Below are 25834 nucleotides of genomic sequence, written 5' to 3'. Positions count from 1 at the left end.
TGCAGGGAAGAAGGGCCGCCCAGGCAGCCCAAGCGTAAGTGGGAGCTCGTCGGTAATCGTGATGCATCGTGATGCATCGCGGAATCGAATCGAATCGAATCGTTGACCAGATAATCGTAATCGAATCGAATCGTGAGACTAGTGAAGATGCGCAGCCCTACTTGATACCCCTGCAGGGGTGAATTCTTCCGGTGAGTGAGGGCACATTGGGGGGCCTTTGGAAGGCTGGAAGAGTTTACATCACTAAGAGCACTGCTAGAAGTTTGAAGAGACTCACCATTTGCACTTTAGGAAGAACGTTCTCAAGATTTTTTCCTTTTCTTTTTCTTTTTTCTTTTTTTTTTTTTTTTTTTGGGACATTTTGTGGACTGATGATTTCATGATTTATTTTTAAACTCTTTTTTGCACTTTTATGATTATTGGGTTTTTATTTTTATTTTTATTTGAGCAATTTATGCACATATTTGCGTTTTTTATGCACATATTTATGTCATTTATGCCATGTTTTAAGGATTTTCTGAAGGTTTTTTGGGAATTCATATCACTTTTTTATACCCACTTATAAGGTTTTGTTTTTGATTATCTTTTGTCTGGTAAGGAGATAATACACGTTGCACTTTATATATATGTGGGCATTCGTCGCATATATTCCAGAAATTCCCACACGACTGTAATTTCATCAGTCCTATATATTTAATTATTTATATATCTTTTATTTATTCACACTTTACTTGATACACCACATCAGCTTTTGCACATTAGACGATATTTAGTGGAACAGCGCCAATCACCCCTTTTTGGGACTCTAGTAGTGTGGTTAATGTCGCATCCACACTTCTTTTCCATTTTATTTTATCCTAAATAGCTGTTCCCATCCCACTATCTTCATTTCATTTGCTTACTCAATACATTCCCTCACACACACATATACATTTGCATCTTTTATCCACATATTTTTTGTCATCTCACTCTTTTATCTCACATACACTTATTATTTTCATTCACTCCACATTCACTTCTCATTTTTCATTTATATTTTATATTTTTTTATTATTATTTTTATTATTTAAATTTTTTTATTGCAATTTTGTTTTTTACTATGTTGATATTAATTTTCATATTTTATTTTTCATTTCCATTTTTGTTCATTTGATTTTTTTATTATTATTTCATTTATTTTTTCCTTTATTCTTTGTCTGACAGTCTCATTTTTGACTTTTTCATTCATCTTTCCCTTTATACATATATACACTACTTTATTTTTTCACACCCATCTCTATTTTTTTTCTTATTTACAACTCTCATTTCCCTTTACATCCTCTTTTCTTGATTTCAGTTTCACCTTTCACCCTTTTCCCCACCTCACCTCATTATTCCTCCCTTACAGCCAGAAAGATCAACCACACACACCTGCCAGCCCTTTATACATCCTGAGTGACTTTCAATGATGCTTATTTACTCCCCACACGCATGGGATCTTATTCCACGTGACTATGCTCCGAGGGGTGGAGTGAAACGCGTTGGAGACGTGGCCTGGCAGGAGCCCAGGCTGAGGTGGTCTCTCCCATAAACATCACAGGACACTGTGGATGTGTGGCACCAGGGATCTTTTCTCTCGTCCTTCTAGGAAGGTTCAGGAGAACAAGGATCTCCAAACTACAGCCCTCCAGCTGTTTCTGAACTACACATCCCATGAGGCATTGTAAAACTCATTCATAGACATGACTAGGCATGATGGGAATTGTAGTTCCTGAACAACTGGAGGGCAGTAGTTTGGAGACCCCTGGTTTAGAATAACCTTAGTGTTTTTAGGAAAAAGAAATCAAACTACATATACAGTACATTTTTCTTTCACAATATTTTTATTGAATAATATATATATACTACAAACTAATAGGCCTATTACATGGTATAACCAGTAACAACAAAGAAAGATGAAAAGTAACCAGGTGAGGGTACCTCTGTACTATATATCGGTCTATTAGGGTAATAGCGAACCATGCTCAATGGTCAAATGGTCAAAGTCTAGAACAGTGTTTCTCAACTCTAGTCCTCAAGTGGTCCCAACAGGTCATGTTTTCAGGATTTCCCTCAGATGAAACGGCTGTGGTAATTACTAAGGCAGTGAAACTGATCAAATCACCTGTGCAAAATAATGGACAGCCTGAAAACATGACCTGACCTTGAGGACTGGAGTTGAGAAACACTGGTCTAGAGAATACACTAAGCAAACAATATTTCAGAAATCATCATGTAAAAAATACCATGCAGTACCTGAGATTGACCTTTGTTCATTTGTAAAGATAAAGTCCAAGAGCCCTCAGGGAATACTAAAAAAAAAAAAAAAAAGAGAGGGGGGGACTATCTTGTAAGCCTCCTGATGTACAAGAGGGCCGTACCCCCACCAAAAGGCATATAGGCTATAAGAATAAAAAAATGTAACCCAAAAGTGTGGTCAGAGAGCAGTTAACAGACTCAGCGTACTTGTATCTGGCGGTAAATACCTGAAAATAAATAGAAAGGAAAAAAAAAACAGAATAAAGAAAAGAACAGGGGGGGGGGGGGTAACAGAAGGAAACCAAAGAAAGAGGAGTCACGAAGAAGACTTGCTTGACTTGCAGGTGCAGTTCAAGTTCCTAGTTCAAGTTAACAAGTAGGAGGGCTAATTAAGCTCCTTGAGATAACACAGGGAAAATGCACAGCTCTGAATTTCAAATATCATCAACAGGTATTTTGTTTGCAATTATGAAACAATTATAATACAATCTCCTAATAGTATATCTAAAAGTCCAAAAGGTAGCAAGGAAGATAAATGTTCTGTTAGGATTTACAGAGACGTTAAAGTGGTTGTAAAGCCTAAGGGTCTGGTCACACGGGCTGTCCATTCAGGTCCGCCTGTCAGTCTTTCAGGCAGACCTGATGGGACCCTGCATTGTCCTCTATGGAGCGGCAGATATCAGCGGACATCCGATCTGATCCTGCCCGCAAAAACCCCACCCACCCCCCGCTGGTGGGTCAGTCGGTCGTCCAGTCAAATAACCCGCCCACCATCCCCGTCCCTTGCCTATCCCCCCACCAGCCCCGCACTTACCCCCTCTAGGTCCTGCGTCTCCTCCTCGGCAGCTTCCCTCCTTCTTCCCTCAGCAGCCAATAAGATCGCTTCTTCTCTCGGCCAATCAGTTCTTAAGACCCACTTCCTGATTATCTGGAAGGAGAATCAGGAAGACAATAGCGAATACTAATTCGCTATTGTCACACAACTGGGTGGGCTTAGGGTGCAGTGATCTGCGCCCCCCGAGCCCACCCTTTTTTGAAGCCAATTAGAGCTTCAGGCTCTAATCACGTGCTTCAACACATACAAAAAAAAACATTTGAATTTATGCTGTCGTGAATAATAAGTCAGAATAAGATGTGCCTTTTTATGGACAGGTTTCCCGCACAATAATATTATTGAGTAATTTTTAATGAGGATATTTTTAAGATACAAAATCAATCTATATGACACAGTCTATGCATGTGAAACTTATTCACGGAGACATGTGAGCATACAAAATAGTCATTTATTGGTTAACAAACACAAATAATCACATGAAATTAAGATACCGATTGCGTTACATGAATGTCTTGAAAATCAATAAAAACACTTTAAAAAATGGGCGTACCGTCCCTTTGACATAATACCACCATGACAACTTCTCGGTAGAATCAATAACCTTGTGAACTTGACAATTAAACAGAACGTCAGAATATCACACGTCCAACCGTTACTATCTGCAGGTAAGTAAATGGTTAACAATGTGAAATAAATTAGACGTTTGTTTTGTCAATAAATGTGGCAACTATGCAAAAAGAAAAATATAATGAAAAATTTGAATCTTTAGAGAAAAATCTACAAGGCGGTTATTGATTCGGGAGAATGATTATCAATTGTATAATATTCAATACATCAATATTTGAGGGAACATATCAATATTTGAGAGAACATACAAGATAAAATCAACATGACATAATTACCCATTCCAAGATGGCTACTATTCCTATTGGCTGGTTACCAGAGTTAAGATGGCTACCGTGGCTTTCAAAATGGATACTCTTAAAGATGATTTACTTCTTGTGACCTCCGAGCTCTAATTATTAGGTGTTGAGGAATCCTCATGAATGTAAAGATATGTATTCATGCATGGTGCATGAGTGTCAGTCTGGGAGTGTGTGTATCTCCCAGTGTCCCCCCTCAGGATGGATCCCTGAGCTTCCTTCTGAGCTCTCCCCCTGAGCTCACCTCCTCTCCATCTTTTTCCTCCTTTCCTTTCCTGGCATCTTACTTGCCTCTAAATACCAATTCACATAATAAGACCATAAAAATTCTAATGGCTCTGCCCAAAAGGACGTGGCTTCTTTTCTATTGGTTATAAACTTAATCATTTACCTTTCTCGTAAATTTAGTGAGTTCAAATAATACCACCTTCAACCACCAGGTGTCTCACATGTGTTTTGAGTCCATCCTTTTAAGTTAATACGTTCTATTTTCATAATGTGTATAATGGTAAGTATAGTATATACCTTTAAATATTCTGGTAATCGGTCTAATGTAAAATACACTCAGTATAAGTTTGATTAGTCACCATTACATAACTTGGTTATATATATGTATCTCTATAAATGTATGTCTAGCAAAACTGGTCTATCTATGAAATACACACGTTGTTATATATATTAATCAATACTACCTAAAAATGATTATCTATATGGATACCTGTATAATTCTGGTATCTCCAATGAATATCCGTTTATCTAAGCATAGGCTGCAGTCTTATATAGTTATAATCATAATTATATGTTTTTCCTAATACTAATTCGTTTCTTAAAACACTTCTACTTATAAAATCACACTTTCATATATATTTTCTTCATACCAAAGTTGTTGGGTCCGCAGATGCCAAAATTATAATATGTCTCTGTGACCTACAATGTCATAGATAGTTTGAAATGATTTATAATAACCTTATAAAATATTTTTGACTTGCACCAACTTCTAATCTTTCCCACTGGATGTTTAGAGATGACTTGTTTGTCTAAACAGTTCCTAAAAATTCACACAATGGGTTTTGTTAGCCAAGGTGTTAGCTATTTAAACAGTCCCTCACTTGAACACAATAGGTTTAGGCCAGGTGAGGTTATTTCTATGTGAGAATAGTCTGTATAACCTTGTTTCCTATGGCTGTAAGGGTAGTTTTCGTTTATTCACTAATACCATGTAAATATCTCCTTGTTTTGTGATGAGAGCAGCCATTGTTCCATCGAGTTTTCCTCACAATGCATGCTTGTAAAAGTCTTCAATATTTGATGTAGTAGAAAAACTTGGAAAAACATGAGAACGTCTATTTTGTTCTAAAGGTCTCCAAAAGGGCAACAGTTCAATAACTGCAATAATCATGGTTCATCTACTTTTTGAGGCCTAAGCAACTCTCATGTTTCTGCCAGTAAATATAAAATATATTTCTTCATGAATTCACAACAATGCGTCCGGCACCCTGCATGTAAATTAGGGGCCGGGCACATGGATTGGGGGGCGGTGCCTCTGCACCCCTAATGACGGGCCACCATTTGTCCCCACTTTCATTTTTTTATCAACTTGATTGCTATCAAAAGGGATTAACAGTATCCCTTGTGATAGCATAGGCCAAGACAGGTCCTCTTTATGGAGAGATCTGAGGTCTATTAGATACCAGATCTCTCCTCTGGCCTCCAAAGCATCTGATCAAACTGAGATCGGTTTGATCAGATTCTTTACAAGCTGCCAACAGCAGGTAAACTAAAGACCGAAACCAGAAGTGAAGAAATCCTGGTCACTTCTGGTTTCTGAATTCACAGAGCTGGAACGTCAGTTCCTCTCTCTCTCTGTTCAGTCCACAGGATGATGCCAGTGGGAGCAGTCCCTGGGCTCCCTGATCAGACGTGAGAGCCCGCGAAAAGCGGTGGCAGAAGGGGGGCACACCCTTCCGCCACCTGTAGAAGTGATCAAGTGGTTATATAGCCACTCAAATCACTTCTACATGAAACAGCATCGCTGGCTGAAAATCTTAATACCGGGATGATGCCTGTAGCTGCAGGCATCATCCTGGTACAACCACTTCAATCCTAGGATGTCATATGACGTCCACCCAGGGAGAAGTGGATAATAAAATATAATAAAACCAAAGAATGTACAATTAGTGGAGAAGTGCAGCAACTCATAATATCCAGATAAGTGAATGCTGATTGGTTCCCGTGATTTACTGCACCGTGCACATCGTCACTGCGGTCTGCACTGACGGCATGTGTTGGACCTAATAAATCCAGTTATGGAGTACAGTCACAGTTTTAAGCTTGTATATGTTTGTAATTGATAATTTTACCTCATCAATACTTTCTAAACATAATTAAATGTATTTGTTTCCCGATACTGAGATTTAGGATGCATTTTTATAACTAATTTATAACAGAAAGATTTTATGATTAAAGTGATGCTAAACACTGGTTTAAAAAAATAAAAATGTGTGTATATATATATATATATATATATATATATATATATATATATATATATATATATATATATATATATATCTATATATCTTATCTAATTATTCTTGTGTATTCTCAATACAGAAAGTCTCCGTTTTCCCTTCTATTGCTCTCAGCTTCCTCCAAATCATTTTTTTTTGCTGCTGTGATCTGTCATAGTGGCTGCGTTTGTTCTCCATGGTCCCATTGTAGGGGTGGCTCCCACGTAGCCACCGTCTTTCTCACTCCTGAGATGGACTATGGATGTGTAGTGTTCATAGAGAAGTAACATGCTATGCTTGTTCCAAACAAACAGAAGTTAGTGGGAAAATGAGAGGTTCGGGAGCTCACACTGGATGTTACGAGGAGGCAGAAAAGATAGATTACAGGCCCATTAGGTATTGGATGTGTATGGATTATATTTGAAAAATAAGGATATTGTTTATTCTCGCTTTAAGCTACACCCCTCTTGTAAACTGAATAGGTGATGTGATACTGGAGAGCCCAGTACTAAGAATACGTTGTTACTATATTATTCTTATGATAGAATCTTTAAACACACAGAAAGCAGCATGGAGGGGCTCAGTGAAGGTGGTGGTGAAGGTGTGGAGATGTCTGATGGGGTCACACAGCTGGTAGAAGGAGAGACGGCCAGCCTCATATTCCAGATAAATCCCAACTGTCTTTAGAGAAGATTTGGAGTCTATTTTTATACCTGAGTTGTTGTGCTTTGTAGTGAGAATTTCTCTTTGGGTCAGACCCCATGATTTGTCATTATAACCTATAAAAGATTCATTTGCTGCAATCTTCCTCTCTATACTGTGACTGACCACCCCTATCAGCCATTCCTTCGCTCCGCTCACATCCACCTCCCAGTAATGTCTCCCTGATGAGAAGCTCTGTGTACTTATTACCTGTCTGGATGTAAACCTCTCTGGAACATCCGGTCTATTCTCTAGTTTATTGGTGTAAGTAGCTGATTTCAGATCCTGTGATATAATAATGCGATTATTGGCTGTTTTTATATCCAGTAAAATGTCTGATTTCTCCATCACTGAGAATTGTCTCTTCAGATCTATCAGACTGTCAGTAAAGTGGAGAAGTCCTCTGTGGAGCATCTGTGAGATCATTCCTTCATCCAGACATCCGGCATCTCTTACATCACCACTCCTAGGAATGATGTCATCACTGATCATTTCTTTCTTTAGCACAGTTAATGGATCTGTGATGTTACATACGGCCTCCATTTCATTAATCCTCCTGGACAGCTGATTCTTCTGTGTCTCCAGCTTCTGGATCATATCACAGACTGACTGGGAGATCTTCTCCTCCTGTCTGGAGACCTCAGTCAGGATTCTCTTCTCTACATCATCCAGATGTCTCCTGATGTCTCTAAACAGCTCAGTGACTCTCCCAGTGACATCAACTGCTTTTCTTTTCTCTCCCGTCCTGTGATTTCCCAGATTCTGGATTCTCTTCTTGGTCTTTTGTCTCTCATTAGTCAGTTTCTCAGTAACAACTTTTAGTTTCTCTTTCTTCTGCTCAGAGGCCACATTCAGAAGATCCACCTGATGTCCTTTGTGGTCTCCAGCCACCCAGCAGGACATACAGATACAGGCACTGTCCTCTGTGCAGTAATATTTCAGGATCTCTTTGTGTATGGAGCATTTTCTGTCATCAAATGATGTGGTGGGATCGGTTAATATGTGATCCGCTGACTTGCTGTGGTTTCTCAAGTGTTTATTGCAGAACGAGGCCTCACATAGCAGACACGATTTAGAAGCTGGTACAGGATGATCACAATATGTACAGAAGACCTCTGTGTCCTCTGGGTGAGCAGATCTGAAATTATCCACAATGTTACACAACTTCCTGTTTTTTGCCAGCGGAGGGCGCTCTGTATACTTCTCTCTGCACTCCGGACAGGAATAACTGGTAGCCTTCCTCTTCTTTGTATTTAGCACAGTCACTATACAGTCCCGGCAGAAGTTGTGTCCACATTTCAGTGATACGGGCTCCTTATAAAGGTTCAGGCAGATGGAGCAGCACAGCTCCTCTCTCAGGCTACAACTCGCCATTCTGGGTAAAAAAATAAAAAATTAAGCTACAGAAGAGAAGCTGGGAGCGGTTGATGTGTCCCATACACGGAGGGGAAAGTGAAAGTATTTCTGGGAATGCTTCTCAGGAAGTGAGCTTCATATAAAATGAGATCCTCCCAGCCCATTTAACCCTTTATTTCCTCTAGTCTGATTCAGCGCCTCTACATAATATTGGTTGAGGACGTCTCCTATATTAAAGTGTATCTTAACCTAACTAGTAAAAAAAAAACTTGATTAGATTGTAAACTCTTGTCCCCTTCCATTTCCTGTGATCAGGTGACAACACTGCCTTTTATGGTCATCACGTAGTGCCCGATGCTATATGCTCCCCTTGTGGACTAGAATATTAGGTGCCGATGCACGGTGCGCCTATCCATCAAGCTGCTATCTTGTATTTGCATGAACTTTCTCAGCAACACCTACCACTCCTGTGATTGGCATATAGCATACAAATGGATCCTAGTACTTTAGTCCTGGGCATGTCTGTGTGTCACAAAGTAGCAAAGTGCACAGGCATGCCCTCGTACAGAAAGTTAAAGTGTTACTAAACCCACAACAGTAAAATCGGTGTGTATATGCAGTAAAGCATGCTTGTTATACTCACTGTGGAACCTAAGGGGTTAATCCTCTGCATTGTGTATGTGGCTAGGTTCACACTGCTGTGAATTCTATTACAAATTTGAGCTGTTGCGATCGCTCAAATTCGCAAGTCATTTAAATTACATAGATTAACATTAGTGCCTTTCACATCAATGTGTTGCGAATATAACCTGCGGGAAAAAAAGGTCCTGTGTGAGTTTGATCCGTGTGCGATGCAAATTCAGCTCCATAGACTGAAAAATTTGCAGTAGAATCGCAAGAACACACATAGAATTCGCAATGCAAATTCGCAATGCAATCGGAACAAAATCGCGCTAAATTCGCACTGCAGCAGTGTGAACCTAGCCTAAAGGCTGTTTGATCCTGTCTTCTCTGATCCTCCCCTTCTTCCACTGTCTCTAATGTATCTCCTGATATTTACAGAGCCAGAGGACAGGCTGCACATGCTCAGTTTGGTGTGTATTACTAGAGAGGTTTTTTTTTTGGAAAGTGCATTTGATCAGCACAGGGCCAATCAGCACTGTCCAGATAGAAGGTTTGGGGTCCTGCATTCTTATAGGACAATTGTGGGAGAAAAAAAACTCCTTCTACAAGCTTTAACCAGACACTGATAGAAATCACTAGACTGCTCTAACTGCTGATGAGAAAAGGTATTTTTCGGAATTTTAAATTTACTAAATTAATTGCATTTACATGTTCTGTGTAGTGTGGGAGACCAAATATACTGATTGCAGGGTCCTGGGTTTAGTAACACTTTAAAGCATAGGTGCTCAACCTGTGGCCCTCCAGCTGTTGCCAAACTACAAGTCCCATCATGCCTCTGCCTTTGGGAGTCATGCTTGTAACTGTCAGCCTTGCAATGCCTCATGGGACTTGTAGTTCTGCAACAGATGGAGTGCCACAGGTTGAGCACCAATGCTTTAACCAGTTGCCGACCGCCTCATGACCATATACGTCGGCAGAATGGCACAGGCAGGCAGAATCACTTACCTGTACGTGATCTGCCTCCCGCGGGCGGGGGGTCCAATCGGACCCCCTTCTGGTGCCCGAGGCGGTCGGCTTCTGTCCGGGAGCGATTAGACGTGAGGGGGAGACCATCCATTCGTGGCCCCCCCCCTCGCGATCGCTCCCAGCCAATGAGAATCTTCCTCTGCCTCTGTATAGTAAACAGAGGCAGAGGAAGTGATGTCATCGCTCCTCGGCTCGGTATTTTCCGTTTCGGCGCCGAGGAGAGAAGACATCCGAGTGTAAAACACACACACACAGTAGAACACGGCAGGCATACATTACACCCCCATCACCCCCCCCCCTGTCACACTGACACCAAGCAGTTTTTTTTATTTTTTTCTGATTACTGCATTCGTGTCAGTTTGTGACAGTGTGGTAGGGCAGTTAGTATTAGCCCGCCTTTAGGTCTAGGGTACCCCCTAACCCCCCCTAAGTTTTAACCCCTTGATCACCCCCGTCGCCAGTGTCACTAAGCGATCGTTTTTCTGATCGCTGTATTGGTGTCGCTGGTGACGCTAGTTAGGGAGGTAAATATATAGGTTCGCCATCAGCGTTTTATAGCGTCAGGGACCTCCATATACTATCGAATAAGGGTTTTAACCCCTTGATTGCCCCCTAGTTAACCCTTTCACCAGTGATCACCGTATAACTGTTACGGGTGACGCTGGTTAGTTTATTTTTTATAGTGTCAGGGCACCCGCCGTTTATTACCGAATAAAGGTTTAGCCCCCTGATTGCCCGGCGGTGATATGCTTTGCCACAGGCAGTGTCAGATTAGCGCCAGTACCGCTAACACCCACGCACGCAGCATACGCCTCCCTTAGTGGTATAGTATCTGAACGGATCAATATCTGATCAGATCGATACTAGCGTCCCCAGCAGTTTAGGGTTCCCAAAAACGCAGTGTTAGCGGGATAAACCCAGATAGCTGCTAGCACCTGCGTTTTGCCCCTCCCCCCAGCCCACCCAAGTGCAGTATCGATCGATCACTGTCACTTACAAAAACACTAAACACGCATAACTGCAGCGTTCGCAGAGCCAGGCCTGATCCCTGCGATCGCTTACAGTTTTTTTGGTAGTGTTTTGGTGAACTGGTAAGCACCAACGTCAGGTTAGCGCCAGTAGCGCTAACACCCACGCACGCATAGTGTTGGCTCAAACTTGTCTTGCATACACACGGTCGAACAAAGTTGTCGGAAAATCCGATCGTTCTGAACGCGGTGACGTAAAACACGTATGTCGGGACTATAAACGGGGCAGTAGCTAATAGCTTTCGTCTCTTAATTTATTCTGAGCATGCGTGGCACTTTGTCCGTCGGATTTGTCTACACATGATCGGAATTTAAAGGATCGGATTTTGTTGTCAGAAAATTTTATAGCCTGCTCTCAAACTTTGTGTGTCGGAAATTCCAATGGAAAAAGTCCGATGGAGCCCACACACGGTCGGAATTTCCGACAACAAGCTCCGATCGCACATATTCCGTCGGAAAGTCCGACCATGTGTACAGGGCATGAATTATTAGGGGGTTAAACAGAGACCAATTTTATTTGAAAAACACACATTTTTAATTGGCAGGTTGCTTTAACTGAAATGATCTACAGATGGAAGCTCATCCTTTTGATCTACAGATGAATGAAACAGATTAAGTACAAAGTAATAATGTTACTTTGTATGTCTCTATTTGGCATGTGAACAGTGTTGCTAAACATTGTGTCGGGTTGCCTTTTTTAACAGCTTGAGCTGTTGTATTTTATTTACACAGCAACTCCCAGCTTCTATTTTAACTGCGCATTGCCCAAAAACGTGTGCGTTTTCTGGGCATTGCGGTGCGAATTACAAGCACATTATCTTCTATGGGAACGCATCTGATTTGCAAATGCATTCCATTCTGAACACAAATTTTCTCCTTCTCCTCACTACACTTCTCCCCTCACCCCGCTCACTGATTCGCAGCAACAATGGAGAGGAACGGAGCTGGAAAACGGAGCTGGAATTCGCACCGCACATGTGTGAACCCAGCCTAAGAGGTAGTCAAGAAATTATATGTGTAATTTATGCTCCTAGAACACCTGATGGTGCTCCCTGAATGTTGGGCCTCTGTATGTGGTCAGGTTGTGTAAAAGTCTCACACATGTGGTATCGCCATACTCAGGAGTAGCAGAATGTGTTTTGGGGTGTAATTTTGGTATGCATATGCTGTGTGAGAGAAATAACCCATTAATATGACAATTTTGTGAAAAAAAAAAAAAGAAATTTTTTTTTTTAATTTTGCAAAGAATTGTGGGAAAAAAAATTACAACTTCAAAAAACCCACCATGCGAACTCAAGAGGGGGATGGACATGCAGTGAGACTGCTCCACTAGCCCAGGCAATCAGCTGCAGCAAGTCTCAATGATTTCCTAGACCTCCCCGGCCCTCCCTTTCAGCACACTGCCAGACAAGCAATCCCCTGCTTGCTGCTTTTTTGGGTGTCTGCCATCAGGACATGGAATAAGATTAAAGGAAAAAATTACCGGTGGAAACTTCCCTGGGGTCCCGGGGTGACTGCCAGACTCCCTTGAACCGGGGGACCCCGCTTGGTTTACGAGGAGGGAGGACGGAGGATCGCGGAAGGAGGAGATGGTGAGCGTGAGCGGTGGGATCCGAACCTCACCGGAAAAACACGAGGCAGGCCGAGTCCTGCCGAAGCCTGCCGAGCGATACCGAGTCCCACCAGCTAAACAATCGAGAGGAGTGGAACCTCACGGCTCGAGCAAGGCACATTTCCATTGATGTGGTTAAACTCATAAGTAAAGGAACAATAATTAGGCTCTAGCGGATGTTAGAGGAGATTGTATAGTTCAGTGGAAGATTGTAAAAAAGAGGTATAGGTGAGAGCTATACCCTCCTACTGCTAAATAGTCTAAGTAGATCATGCCTCCCAAAAGTACACACTCAGAAAACAAAAAGAGGATCATCAGGGGGGACATCAAAGAATCCCCATAAACCTGCGTCAGCACAAAAACCTGATATTAAGGGTTTTTTTCAACAACCACCAGAAGAGCAAAATAACTCTACTATAACAGAGCTAAATTTCTCATCTCCTGCTAGAGAAGTGGAACAGGGAACAGGTAACAGGTAACAGCCCCAGTGAGAATATACATCACCCTATGATGAATTTAGAGGGAGCAGATGGCGGCCCCATATGGGATCTACAGGCATATATTAAAGCCCTACCGACTAGGGAAGATATGGACAAATATATACACAGATTAGAATCTTATAAATCTGAGATACAAGATCTGAAAATATCTTTGACTAACACACAGCATAAGATCTTGGACATGGACACTAAAATTGCAAATATGGATCAAAAATTAATATTGCTAGAAGAGAAAAAGATAGAGCATGATCGATACTTAAGTTATATAATGAATATTACAGACGACCTCGAAAACAGAAGCAGACGAAATAATATAAAAATTAGAGGTCTTCCTGAGACGGTGAAGATAGAAAATCTTAAGAAAACTCTACAAGGTATATAACTCTTTACTAGAATGTCCAAGGGAGTCTGAACTCGAGATTGACAGAGCCCACAGAATCCAAGGTTTTAAAGTCTCGGATTCGGGAAAACCTAGAGATGTGATCTGTAGGGTGCATTTTTTCAGGTCCAAGAGAACATTATGGCAGCAGCACGGCGGCACCGAGATTTTGAATATGAGGGGGCGCAAATTATCTTTTTATAGGATCTGTCAAAATATACGTTGATAAGAAGAAAAGCAGTGAAACCACTATTTGATTTGTTAAGGGAGAGGGAAATCCTATTTAGGTGGGGTTTTCCCTTTCAGATTATGGTTCACCAAAATGGTAGAAAGATTATATTTCGTGACATGGCTGATCTTCCTGTCCTTTCTAGACACTTGCTTTTGCCCTTGATCGATTTGCCGGACTGGCCATACTCATATCAGGGACTGGATCAGAGACAATTTAGAGGAAGAAAAAAACAGCAGTAGTGGTGGAAGGGAGGGGGGGGGGTCTTTTTTTTTTCCTTTCCCTCTCCTCTTTGAGATCAGGTGGGGGATGGGGGGGGGGGTATGATATGTTATTGAAGTATTTTAAATATTTTTTTTTCCTTTCCCTCTCCCCTTTGGGATCAGGTGGGGGATGGGGGGGTATGATATGTTATTGAAGTATTTTAAATATTTATTTTTTTCTTTTTTTCTTTTCCCTCTCCTCTTTGGGATCAGGTGGGGGATGGGGGGTATGATATGTTATTGAAGTATTTTAATTTTTTTTTTTTTTTTTGCACAAGGAGGTGATTGATAATATGGTAAATAGAATGGGTTTCACCCATTAATATGGACATATGAGGGTTTTGTTTATAATATATTTGCTTAACACTAATAGAGGGGGGAGGGGGGGTTTAAACATGTGATGGTGATTGATTATGGGTTAATAATATGTTTTATATAATTGTTGGGGTGGGAGAGGGATAGGAATAAGAAAAATTATAAATTGGGGTGCATTTTTTTTTTTATTTTTTTTTTTTTTTTAGGAGGTGATTGATAATATGTTATAGGGTAATAAGAAGGTGTTTCACTCTGTACCATTCATATATGAGGATATTATTAACAATGTTTTTGATTTGCACTAATAGGGGGATGGGGTTAAAACATATGGTGGTGATTGAAAAATAATTTTTTTTTTTTTTACCTTTCTCTTTTCTTTCCCATTCCTTCATGGAATCAATAAAAATATGCTCTTATAATGTTAGGGGTTTTAACTCGGCGGTAAAGAGGTCAGAGGTTCTGTACTCTTTCCATAAACAAAAAGTAAAGGTGATTTTTTTTCAGGAGACCCATTTTCGGGTAGATCATATACCTAATTTACAGAAGGGACATTATAATGCATGGTATCATGATTCCTTCACTTATTCAAAATCGAGAGGAGTTTCCATAGCGATACATAAATCATTACCACACCAGGTTTTGGAGGAATGGAGGAATAAAGATGGTAGAGCATTACTTCTTAAACTCCTGATATATGGTAAGAAATATACATTTATTAATATATATTTACCTAATCAGGGACAATCTAGAGTGGGTGCACAATTATTAACAGAGCTTATGGAAAAAACAGAAGGGATTACGATAATAGGTGGAGATTTTAATCTTATTCTCGATAATGATAGGGATACTACAGCAACCTCAATAATACAGAAGGCTAAGGATAAGAGAGAATTTAAGGAAACATTGGTCAAGCACCACTTGGTTGATATATGGAGGGCGCTTCATCCTCTAGAAAGGGATTATACGTTTCATTCTAAAGTTCATGGTACATATCATAGAATTGATTTTTTTTTTGTGAATCAGTTGGGAGTATCTGCGAAATCTTCCTCCGTAATTGTAAGTGCCGTATGGTCAGACCATATGCCAATTTTTCTGGTAATTGATATTTCTAGGGAGAGGGGTTTAAGAGGTACATGGAAATTAAATGATAATTTGCTATACGATGAGATATGCGTTGCAGAGATAAGGAGCGCAATAACAAATTTTTGTAAGGATCACATAAACGACCCTACCCCCCTACCGATCCAATGGGAAGCGATGAAATGCGTAATCCGAGGCCTATTTATAAAGCATGGGGCAAGACTAAAAAAGGTAAAAGGGAATAGAATGTCCCAACTTTTGAAGGAGATACCAAAATTGGAAAAGCAACACAAGCAAAACCCTGGTAGGGATAAGTTAATAGCACTTACGGAAAAGAAAACAGAATTACAAAATTTACTTAATGAACAGACATTGCATATTAGGGATAAAAATCGTACGCTATACTATCAGCAAGGTAACAAACCTGGTAAATTATTGGCAAGAGCTCTACGCCAGCGAGTCAGTACCTCGTCTATTGTTAAAATTAAGTCAGAAAATGATGAAATGATCTATGACCCAAAAGGTATTTTAAAAACATTTCAGACTTATTACAGTAGTTTATATAACTTACCAAATCAACTAGAAAACTCAGACCCTGAAAGATTTCAACATAATATACTTCAATACATAAAAGATACGGCATTACCTTCATTGGTAACAGAGGAAATAGAACAGTTAGAACTAGAATTTTCGGAGGAAGAAATACAAAAAGTAATCGCCTCACTAGTGCCGGGAAAAAGTCCTGGCCCGGACGGTTTTACCCCGCTGTTCTATAAAACATTCCAAGATGTCCTAATTCCTATTATTAAGAGAACTTTCAATTCAGTATCTACCTCTGTACCGTTTGTCCCGCATAGTTTACAGGCTTATATCTCACTCATACCCAAGCCGGATAAAGATCCTTCTATTTGTGGTAATTATAGACCAATCTCCTTAACCAATATTGATATCAGATTATATTCAAAGATTATTGCCAATAGACTTACTCCCATAGTACCATCATATATACACTTAAACCAAGTGGGTTTCATAAAGGGACGAGAGGCGAGAGATAATACGCTAAAAACCCTGACATTGGTGGAATACGCTCAGAGATGCTCCATCCCATCCTGCTTACTGGCAGTAGATGCCGAAAAAGCTGTCGACAGGGTGGGATGGAGGTTTCTTAGAGATACTTTAGCGCAATGGGGGATTGGTCCTATACTGTTGGATAAGATAATGGCCTTATATCATAATCCAGTAGCTAGAATACGGGTAAATGGGGATTTATCTGATACTGTGCATATCACAAATGGAACTCGACAGGGATGTCCATTATCCCCAATTTTATATATATTAGTTATGGAACATCTCTTAATAGCAATTAGGAATAATAAAGATATAAAAGGCATTAGGGTTAGGGAGAATATAAAATGTCAGTATACGCGGATGACTTGTTATTGTACATCACAAATCCGTTGGTGACAATACCTAATCTAATAGCAGAATTTAAAAGATTTGGAGACCTAAGTAATTTTAAGGTGAATTATAATAAGTCTGAGGCTCTAAATGTGTCACTGCCTAACTCTATGGTTGAGCTCTTAAAGAAAAACTTTCCACTTAAATGGCAGGAGAGGCAATTGGGTACCTCGGAATCTCTATCCCTAGGGAGTTGAATAGGTTACAGGAATTGAACTATCTTCCACTAGTACGCAAAATAAGGACATTACAACTACATGATAAAGGGACCTTTTCGTGGATGGGAAGAATAAATATTATAAAAATGGATATACTACCTAAAATTATATATATATATTTCAGACGATACCCATATACCCTGCAAGAAACATACTGAACCAACTACGTTAGGTAGTTTTATCTGGGCAAATAAGAGTGCTAGAATCAAAAGGAAAACTTTATATAGATTAAAAAAAGATGGAGGGATGGCTCTACCGGATATTTCATTGTATCTTAGAACAATATTTATAGCCAGGATTGTGGATTGGTTCCATAATATGGATTGCAAACAGTGGGTAAAACTGGAGGAAGATGTCGCAGATATTAAACTGAGAGCCTTACCGTGGATTAAGAGGGAATGCAGACCCCAGGAAGGGGATATGCCCTCCTTGGTAGTATCAACCTTGAAAGTCTGGGATAATCTGATAAAGAGGGGGATAGGATCTACATTGAGAGGTCCAATGACACCCCTCTTTAGCAACCAGGAATTTCCACCCGCATTTAAAGCCAAGACTTTGCTTAAATGGCGGAGACGGGATGATACGAGGATAGTGGAAACTTTGGATGAAAATAAACTTCCCCCCATTAGATGCCCTTGGTATGGAACATAGAAATAAATGGATACAGTACGGACAACTCCAACAATATATTTCTTCTTTGAAGGAGTCTGTATTTAATAGACCATTTCTAGGGTTAGAAAAAATATTGGTACAGAACCACAGACCCACACATACTCTGTCTGTTGTGTATAAATACCTAAGCTCAGAGAATAAAGAGGAAAAAATATTTTACATAAAAAAATGGGAGGAAGAGCTAGAGTATATTATCCCCAGGGCTGATTGGGAAAAGGCATTTATAGTAGCACATAAATTGTCTATTTCTACTGGACATCAAGAAAGAAATTATAAAATATTAGCCAGATGGTACAAGTGTCCGGTAGATATGAATAATATTAGCTCAGATAACACAGATAGATGTTCGAGATGTGGTGTAGCAAAAGGCACAATGTCACATATATGGTATTTCTGTCCAGAAATCCATCTATTTTGGGAAATGGTATTTAAAATATATAGGGATATAACAGGTGTAAATTTACAAGCAGATATATCTGTGGCAATATTGTTAATGATCCCTGGATCAATAAAAAACATAAAAAAATTGAATCCTGAGGTATTTTTTAATGGCGGCACGCACTGTTATTGCCAGAAGGTGGAAAAATAGAATAGCCCCTTCTACAGAAGAATGGGAATGTGAAATAGGCATGATGCGTTTGTTAGAGGAGAGGATGATCAGGGATGGACATATTTAACCAATATGAAAGAAGAAGTGGGAAGAATGCAGAACATGGCCGATGAAACCAAGTGGGAGTTGTGATAGGAACTGAGAGGCATTATCGCAATTAATGGATGAAGGAATTAGAAAAATTTCCTTTGTTTTTTTTTGTGTATGGTTGTTTGGTATTTGGTTGTATGAAGGATGAGAGGATGGATGTACTGGTAGGATGGGATCAGTGGGGTTGGGGGAAACAGTGTGTTACAGGATTATGGGTTTAGCCAGTAGCAAAGTTGTTATATTTATTTAGTAAAGTATGTGGCTGGGGCTAATAACGACCCTAATGTTATATAAAGTGAACCAAATAGGAATGCAGAGTACAATTGTACACACTGCCAACAAATGTATGTATGTTTATATGTTTATAAAAAACTTAGTTGTAAAAATGTTTGATAAAGATTTAACCACTTCAGCCCCGGAAGGATTTACCCCCTTCCTGACCAGAGCACTTTTTACAATTTGGCACTGCGTCCCTTTAACTGCTAATTGCGCAGTCATGCAATGCTGTACCCAAACGAAATTTGCGTCCTTTTCTTCCCACAAATAGAGCTTTCTTTTGATGGTATTTGATCACCTCTGCCGTTTTTATTTTTTGCGCTATACACGGAAAAAGCCCGAAAATTTTGAAAAAAAAATGATATTTTCTACTTTTTGTTCTAAAAAAAAATCCAATAAACTCAATTTTAGTCATACATTTAGGCCAAAATGTATTCGGCCACATGTCTTTGGTAAAAAAAAATGTCAATAAGCATATATTTATTGGTTTGCGCAAAAGTTATAGCGCCTACAAACTAGGGTACATTTTCTGGAATTTACACAGCCTTTAATTTATGACTGCCTATGTCGTTTTTTGAGGTGCTAAAATGGCAGGGCAGTACAAAACCCCCACAAGTGACCCCATTTTGGAAAGTAGACACCCCAAGGAAGTTGCTGAGAGGCATGTTGAGCCCATTGAATATTCATTTTTTTTGTCCCAAGTGATTGAATAATGACAAAAAAAAAAAAAAAAAATTACAAAAAGTTGTCACTAAATGATATATTGCTCACACAGGCCATGGGCCTATGTGGAATTGCACCCCAAAATACATTAATCTGCTTCTCCTGAGTATGGGGATACCACATGTGTGGGACTTTTTGGGAGCCTAGCCGCGTACGGGGCCCCGAAAACCAATCACTGCCTTCAGGATTTCTAAGGGCGTAAATTTTTGATTTCACTCCTCACTACCTATCACAGTTTTGAAGGCCATAAAATGCCCAGATGGCATAAAACAACCCCAAATGACCCCATTTTGGAAAGTAGGCACCCCAAGCTATTTGCTTTGAGGCATGTTGAGTCCATGGAATATTTTATATTTTGACACAAGTTGCGGGAAAGTGACAAATTGTTTTTTTTTTGCACAAAGTTGTCACTAAATGATATATTGCTCACACAGGCCATGTCACAATATAAAATATTCCATGGACGCAACATGACTCAGCAAATAGCTTGGGGTGTCTACTTTCCAAAATGGGGTCATTTGGGGGGGGTTTTGAACTGTCCTGGCATTTTATGCACAACATTTAGAAGCTTATGTCACACATCACCCACTCTTCTAACCACTTGAAGACAAAGCCCTTTCTGACACTTTTTGATTACATGAAAAAATTATTTTTTTTTGCAAGAAAATTACTTTGAACCCCCAAACATTATATATTTTTTTAAAGCAAATGCCCTACAGATTTAAATGGTGGGTGTTTCATTTTTTTTTTCACACAGTATTTGCGCAGCGATTTTTGAAACGCATTTTTTGGGGAAAAAACACACTTTTTTAAATTTTAATGCACTAAAACACACTATATTGCCCAAATGTTTGATGAAATAAAAAAAGATGATCTTAGGCCAAGTACATGGATACCAAACATGACATGCTTTAAAATTGCGCACAAACGTGCAGTAGCGACAAACTAAATACATTTTTAAAAGCCTTTAAAAGCCTTTACAGGTTACCACTTTAGATTTACAGAGGAGGTCTACTGCTAAAATTACTGCCCTCGATCTGACCTTCGCGGTGATACCTCACATGCATGGTGCAATTGCTGTTTTTATTTGACGCCAGACCGACGCTTGCGTTCGCCTTAGCGCGAGAGCAGGGGGCGACAGGGGTGCTTTTTTTTTTTTAATTTTTTTTTGCTTTTTTATCTTATTTTTAAACTGTTCCTTTCATTTTTTTTTTAAATCATTTTTAATGTTATCTCAGGGAATGTAAATATCCCCTATGATAGCAATAGGTAGTGACAGGTACTCTTTTTTGAAAAAATTGGGGTCTATTAGACCCTAGATTTCTCCTCTGCCCTCAAAGCATCTGACCACACCAAGATCGGTGTGATAAAATTCTTTCCCAATTTCCCAATGTCGCTGTTTACATCCGGCGAAATCTAAGTCATAAAATGCTTGTAGCTTCCGGTTTCTTAGGCCATAGAGATGTTTGGAGCCACTCTGGTCTCTGATCAGCTCTATGGTCAGCTGGCTGAATCACCGGCTGCATTCTCAGGTTCCCTGTTGAGACAGGAGAGCCAGAGAAAAACCTGGAAGACGGTGGGGGGGGCATTCCCTCCCACTGCTTGTAAAAGCAGTCTAGAGGCTAATTAGCCACTAGGATTGCTTTTACATGAAAGCCGACCGCTGGCTGAAAAGAATGATACCAAGATGATACCTAAACCTGCAGGCATCATTCTGGTAAAACCACTCAAAGTCGTGAATGGCGTACCTGAAGACCAAAAAATAGTTAACAATAAAGCACAGTAAACGGTAAAGTATAAAAAATTGCATACCTGAAAAGCAAACATGATAAAACATAACAATAAAACATTGCAGAATAGAATACAGTAAAAAAGAGCAGAACAATAGAGAGAATAGAGAGAGAACAATAAAACAACAACTATTTTTTTTTATTTTATATTTTTGTTTGTGTGTTTTTTTTTTTTTACACTTTTTTTTGTAACTGTAACCAGTTCCAGGTTGAGGTCTCAAAATGCGATGGCATCTTGGGAGACCCTGTGAAATTGTGCCTAGTCTGTGCAATGCTGTACCCTACGCTAATACTCAACTAGTGCATGGTAGCGTTCAAAACATTCACCAATGCAAAGACCAGGATTGTCAGGACAGGAGGGACAATAATAGCGGGTGTCACGCCTATATCCGCTCTTGCTGCAGACACAACATCTTTTTTGGGGGGGTTCGTTGGGTAGGGGTACTCGGGAGGACAAAGAAAATGCCTCTCATGCAGCCGACTGCATTTGGTTGGGGATGTGAATGGGGGAAGTACGGGCGCTGCAGAAGCGGTGGGTTCCCAATTAGGATTGGCGAATGCAGCAGGAAGGGCACTATGGGCACGACGGGCCTGTGTTTGTCTTCTTGGTGGCAGCGGGACATTACTTGTGCTTGCCACCTCACCAGCTTGAACTGCACTTATGGGACTCGCCACGTCACCAACTGTTACTGCAGTGCTGGTTTGACTACGACTGGGGTGTACTAGGCCGCTGGTGCTTGCCAGTTCACCAGAAAATCTGTTAGCGATCGCAGGGATCAGGCCTGACTCTGCGAACGCTGCAGTTATGCGTTTAGTGTTTTGTAAGTGTCAGTGATCGATCGATACTGCACTTGGGTGGGCTGGGCTGGGCCGGGCGGAGGGGCAAAACGCAGGTGCTAGCAGGTATCTGGGCTGATCCCGCTAACACTGCGTTTTTGGGAACCCTAAACTGCTGGGGAAGCCATTATAGATCTGATCGGATCAGATATTGATCCGTTCAGATACTATACCACTAAGGGAGGCATATGCTGCGTGCGTGGGTGTTAGCAGTACTGGCACTAACCTGACGCTGCCTGGGGCTGGTGCTTGCCAGTTCACCAAAACGCTACCAAAAAAACTGTTAGCGATCGCAGGGATGAGGCCTGACTCTGCGAACGCTGCAGTTATGCGTTTAGTGTTTTGTAAGTGACAGTGATCGATCGATACTGCACTTGGGTGGGCTGGGCCGGGCGGAGGGGCAAAACGCAGGTGCTAGCAGGTATCTGGGCTGATCCCGCTAACACTGCGTTTTTGGGAACCCTAAACTGCTGGGGACACTAGTATAGATCTGATTGGATCAGATATTGATCCGTTCAGATACTATACCACTAAGGGAGGTGTACGGTGCGTGCGTGGGTGTTAGCGGTACTGGTGCTAATCTGACGCTGCCTGAGGCGACACATATCACCGCCGGGCGATCAGGGGGCTAAACCTTTATTCGGTAATAAACGGCGGGTGCCCTGACACTATAAAAAATAAACCAGCATCACCCGTAACAGTTATACGGTGATCAGTGGTGAAAGGGTTAACTAGGGGGCAATCAAGGGGTTAAAACATTTATTAGATAGTATATGGGGGTCCCTGTCGCTATAAAACGCTGATGGCGAACCTAAATATTTACCTCCCTAACTAGCGTCACCAGTGACACTAATACAGCGATCAGAAAAATGATCGCTTAGCGACACTGGCGACAGGGGGTGATCAAGGGGTTAAAACTTTATTAGGGGGGTTAGGGGGGTATCCTAGACCTACAGGGGGCTAACCCTAACTGTCCTAACACTTCTAACTGTCACAAACTGACACCATGCAGTAATCAGAAAAAAAAAAAACACTGCTTGGTGTCAGTTTGACAGGGGGGGGGGAGGGGTGATTGGGGGGGGATCGGGGGGCGATCGGGGGTGAAAAGTGTGCCTGGCATGTTCTACTGTGTGTGTGTGTGTGTTGGTGCACTCACATGTCTTCTCTCCTCGGCGCCAGAACGGAAACTGCCGAGCCGAGGAGAGATGACATCACATCCTCTGCCTCTGTGTACAATACAGAGGCAGAGGATGTTTCTCATTGGCTGGGAGCGATTGCGAGGGGGGGCCACGATCGGATGGCCTCCCCCTCATCTCTGAAATGGATAATATATGTATCAACGCATAGTGGTCATGCGGATACAGAATAGTTATGTGTGCCACGTCTAATATGAATAGATTGGGAAAACAAGAAAGTGTGGGCAGGCACCAAGACTTTATAGGCACAATAAGGATACTATATTATTAAAAGTATTGTTTTTATTTCAAAAATATTATATTAAAAAACGGGAAAGGACAAAAAGATAAAAACTAGGTATGACATACAATATGAACAGAATATGCACTCCATACACAATAGGTCAGTTAGTGTAGAAAGAGCAAAAAGATTGTAAGAACAACAAAAGACCAACACATCTTATTGATCTATATAGTTACAATACAAATTGTAGGGTTCAAACACTATGTGATGGTGGCAGTCAAATTCTGTGTAAGCTCATAAGCTCGACATGTTACGCGCCTTGTGCGCTTCTTCAGGAGCATAGAGTGGAAAAAACTGTAATAAATGATACAATATTATCAGAATTTCCAGAACATTTTTTTGTATGTACATTAACGTATACACCAAGAAAGAAGGAATTAGTAAATAAAATAAGTAAATGGAGGCTGTCTAGAGAAAGCAATAAGGGAGCATCAACCCTGCAGTAATCAGGCGGAGAAAAGGCAATGTGGGGACAGGTGTAACATAGTACAAATCTATAATAAAGAGTAAGAAAAGTAGAGAAGTGCAATATGAACTAATTAATAGGTAAAGTCAGGGAAGGGGAAGGAGGGGCAAGGGAAAAGTGAGATGGGCAGAAGGGAGGGGGGAGGGGAGGGAGGAAAAGGAGGAAGGAAAGGGGGGGGGGAAATAGGCAGGAATGAGGGAGGGAAGGGGGAGAAAGGGGAGGGAAGGGTTAGGAAAAGAATGACAGGAAGAAAGAAGGGGAGAAGGAGGAAGGGAGGGGGGGGGGGAAAGGGGGGGGGGGGAAGAGGGGGGGGGGGGAGAGGGGGGGGGAAAAGGGAGGAGGGGAGAGGAGGGGGAATAAAGGGAAGGGAGAGTGGGGGGGTGGGGAGAGAGGGAGGGGAAGAGAGAGGAGGAGAAAAGATGGGAGTGAAGGAGGAGGAGGGGGGGAGGGGAGAACACTAACAGGGACGGAGGAGGAGGAGGGGGAGAAAGGGGGGGGTTGGGGGGGAAAAAGGGGAGGGAGGAAAAAAGGGGGGCCGGAGACGGAAAAGAAGGGGGGAGGGGGGGGGGAAAGGGGGGAGAGAGGGATTAGGGTAAGTATTAAGTATAGTCTATAGGTAATATATGTAGAGGTAATTCCCAGTATATTGAATGGGGATGGCATATGTATTTAAAGGTGATTAGAAGGGGCAAAGATACACTTACCCTAGTCAATGTAGAAACTCATAATTAGGAAGGATAAAAACCCACAAACGTAACCGACTCTTTAGTAGATAGTAATAATTCCCAGCATTTTGGTGGAGAAGGCAGGGGAAAGAAACGGAAATGCTGTCGATCAAGGACAGGCTTGTAAATTTCATCAAGATATATGAACATTAAAGTTCCTTGCGGAGCTATGTAGTTCCCCCAATCTTGCTGAGTCTGTTAGATAAGTAGAAAGATTGTCATATATAATAGAATCTGGACTGGGTGGAATTGAAGAGGGATGCTGGAGGTGTGGACTTACCTAATTGTAGAGCATATAGGTCGCTGATCGCTGCCAGACAAAAGCCGACCGCCGCTGGCACCGGGGGGGTTCCGATCGGACCCCCCGCCCGCGGGAAGGCAATCACGTACCAGGTACTTGATTTTGCCTGCCCGTGCCGCTCTGTTCACGTATATATGCGTGAGGCGGTCGGCAAGTGTTTCAAAAAAAAATAACCCCACCATGCATCTTACTAAATACCTTGGAATGTCTACTTTCTAAAAAGGGGTAATTTGGGGGGTATTTGTACTTTCCTGGCATGTTAGAGTCTCAAGAAATGACATTCAGTACATCAGGTGTGATCAATTTTCAATGATTGGCACCATAGCTTGTAGACTCTATAACTTTCACACAGACCAAATAATTTACACTAATTTGGGTTATTTTTACCAAAGATATGTAGCAGTATAAATTGTGGGCAAAATTTAAGAAGCAAAATTACTGAATTGCTAAATTTTATAAAGGAAACAAAGAAAAATGCATTTTTTTGCAATTTATAGCGCAAAAAATAGAAAACCCAGAGGTGATCAAAT

The 25834-nt window shown here is 40.9% G+C and overlaps 1 protein-coding gene and 1 long non-coding RNA gene across 2 annotated transcripts in view; both read right to left on the bottom strand.

Annotated features, from left to right (window-relative positions):
- LOC141148634 (uncharacterized) overlaps positions 1–25834 on the bottom strand; it is a 165603-nt gene that overhangs the window by 42483 nt on the left and 97286 nt on the right. The window lies entirely within an intron of this gene.
- Positions 6606–8754, bottom strand: LOC141147626 (E3 ubiquitin-protein ligase TRIM39-like). The gene has a single exon (XM_073634855.1). It carries the CDS (start codon positions 8619–8621, stop codon positions 7071–7073), a length of 1551 nt encoding a protein of 516 aa, XP_073490956.1. The 5' UTR covers positions 8622–8754; the 3' UTR covers positions 6606–7070.

This window comes from Aquarana catesbeiana, linkage group LG06 (assembly GCF_042186555.1).
Source record: "Aquarana catesbeiana isolate 2022-GZ linkage group LG06, ASM4218655v1, whole genome shotgun sequence".
Taxonomy (NCBI): domain Eukaryota; kingdom Metazoa; phylum Chordata; class Amphibia; order Anura; family Ranidae; genus Aquarana; species Aquarana catesbeiana.
Note: the sequence above shows the minus strand (reverse complement) of the source record. Positions and strands in the feature narration are given on the sequence as shown.

What these genes read in the sequence shown, in the direction of transcription:
- LOC141147626 (XM_073634855.1), bottom strand. Translation starts at nt 8,621, where the DNA reads ATGGCGAGTTGTAGCCTGAGAGAGGAGCTGTGCTGCTCCATCTGCCTG.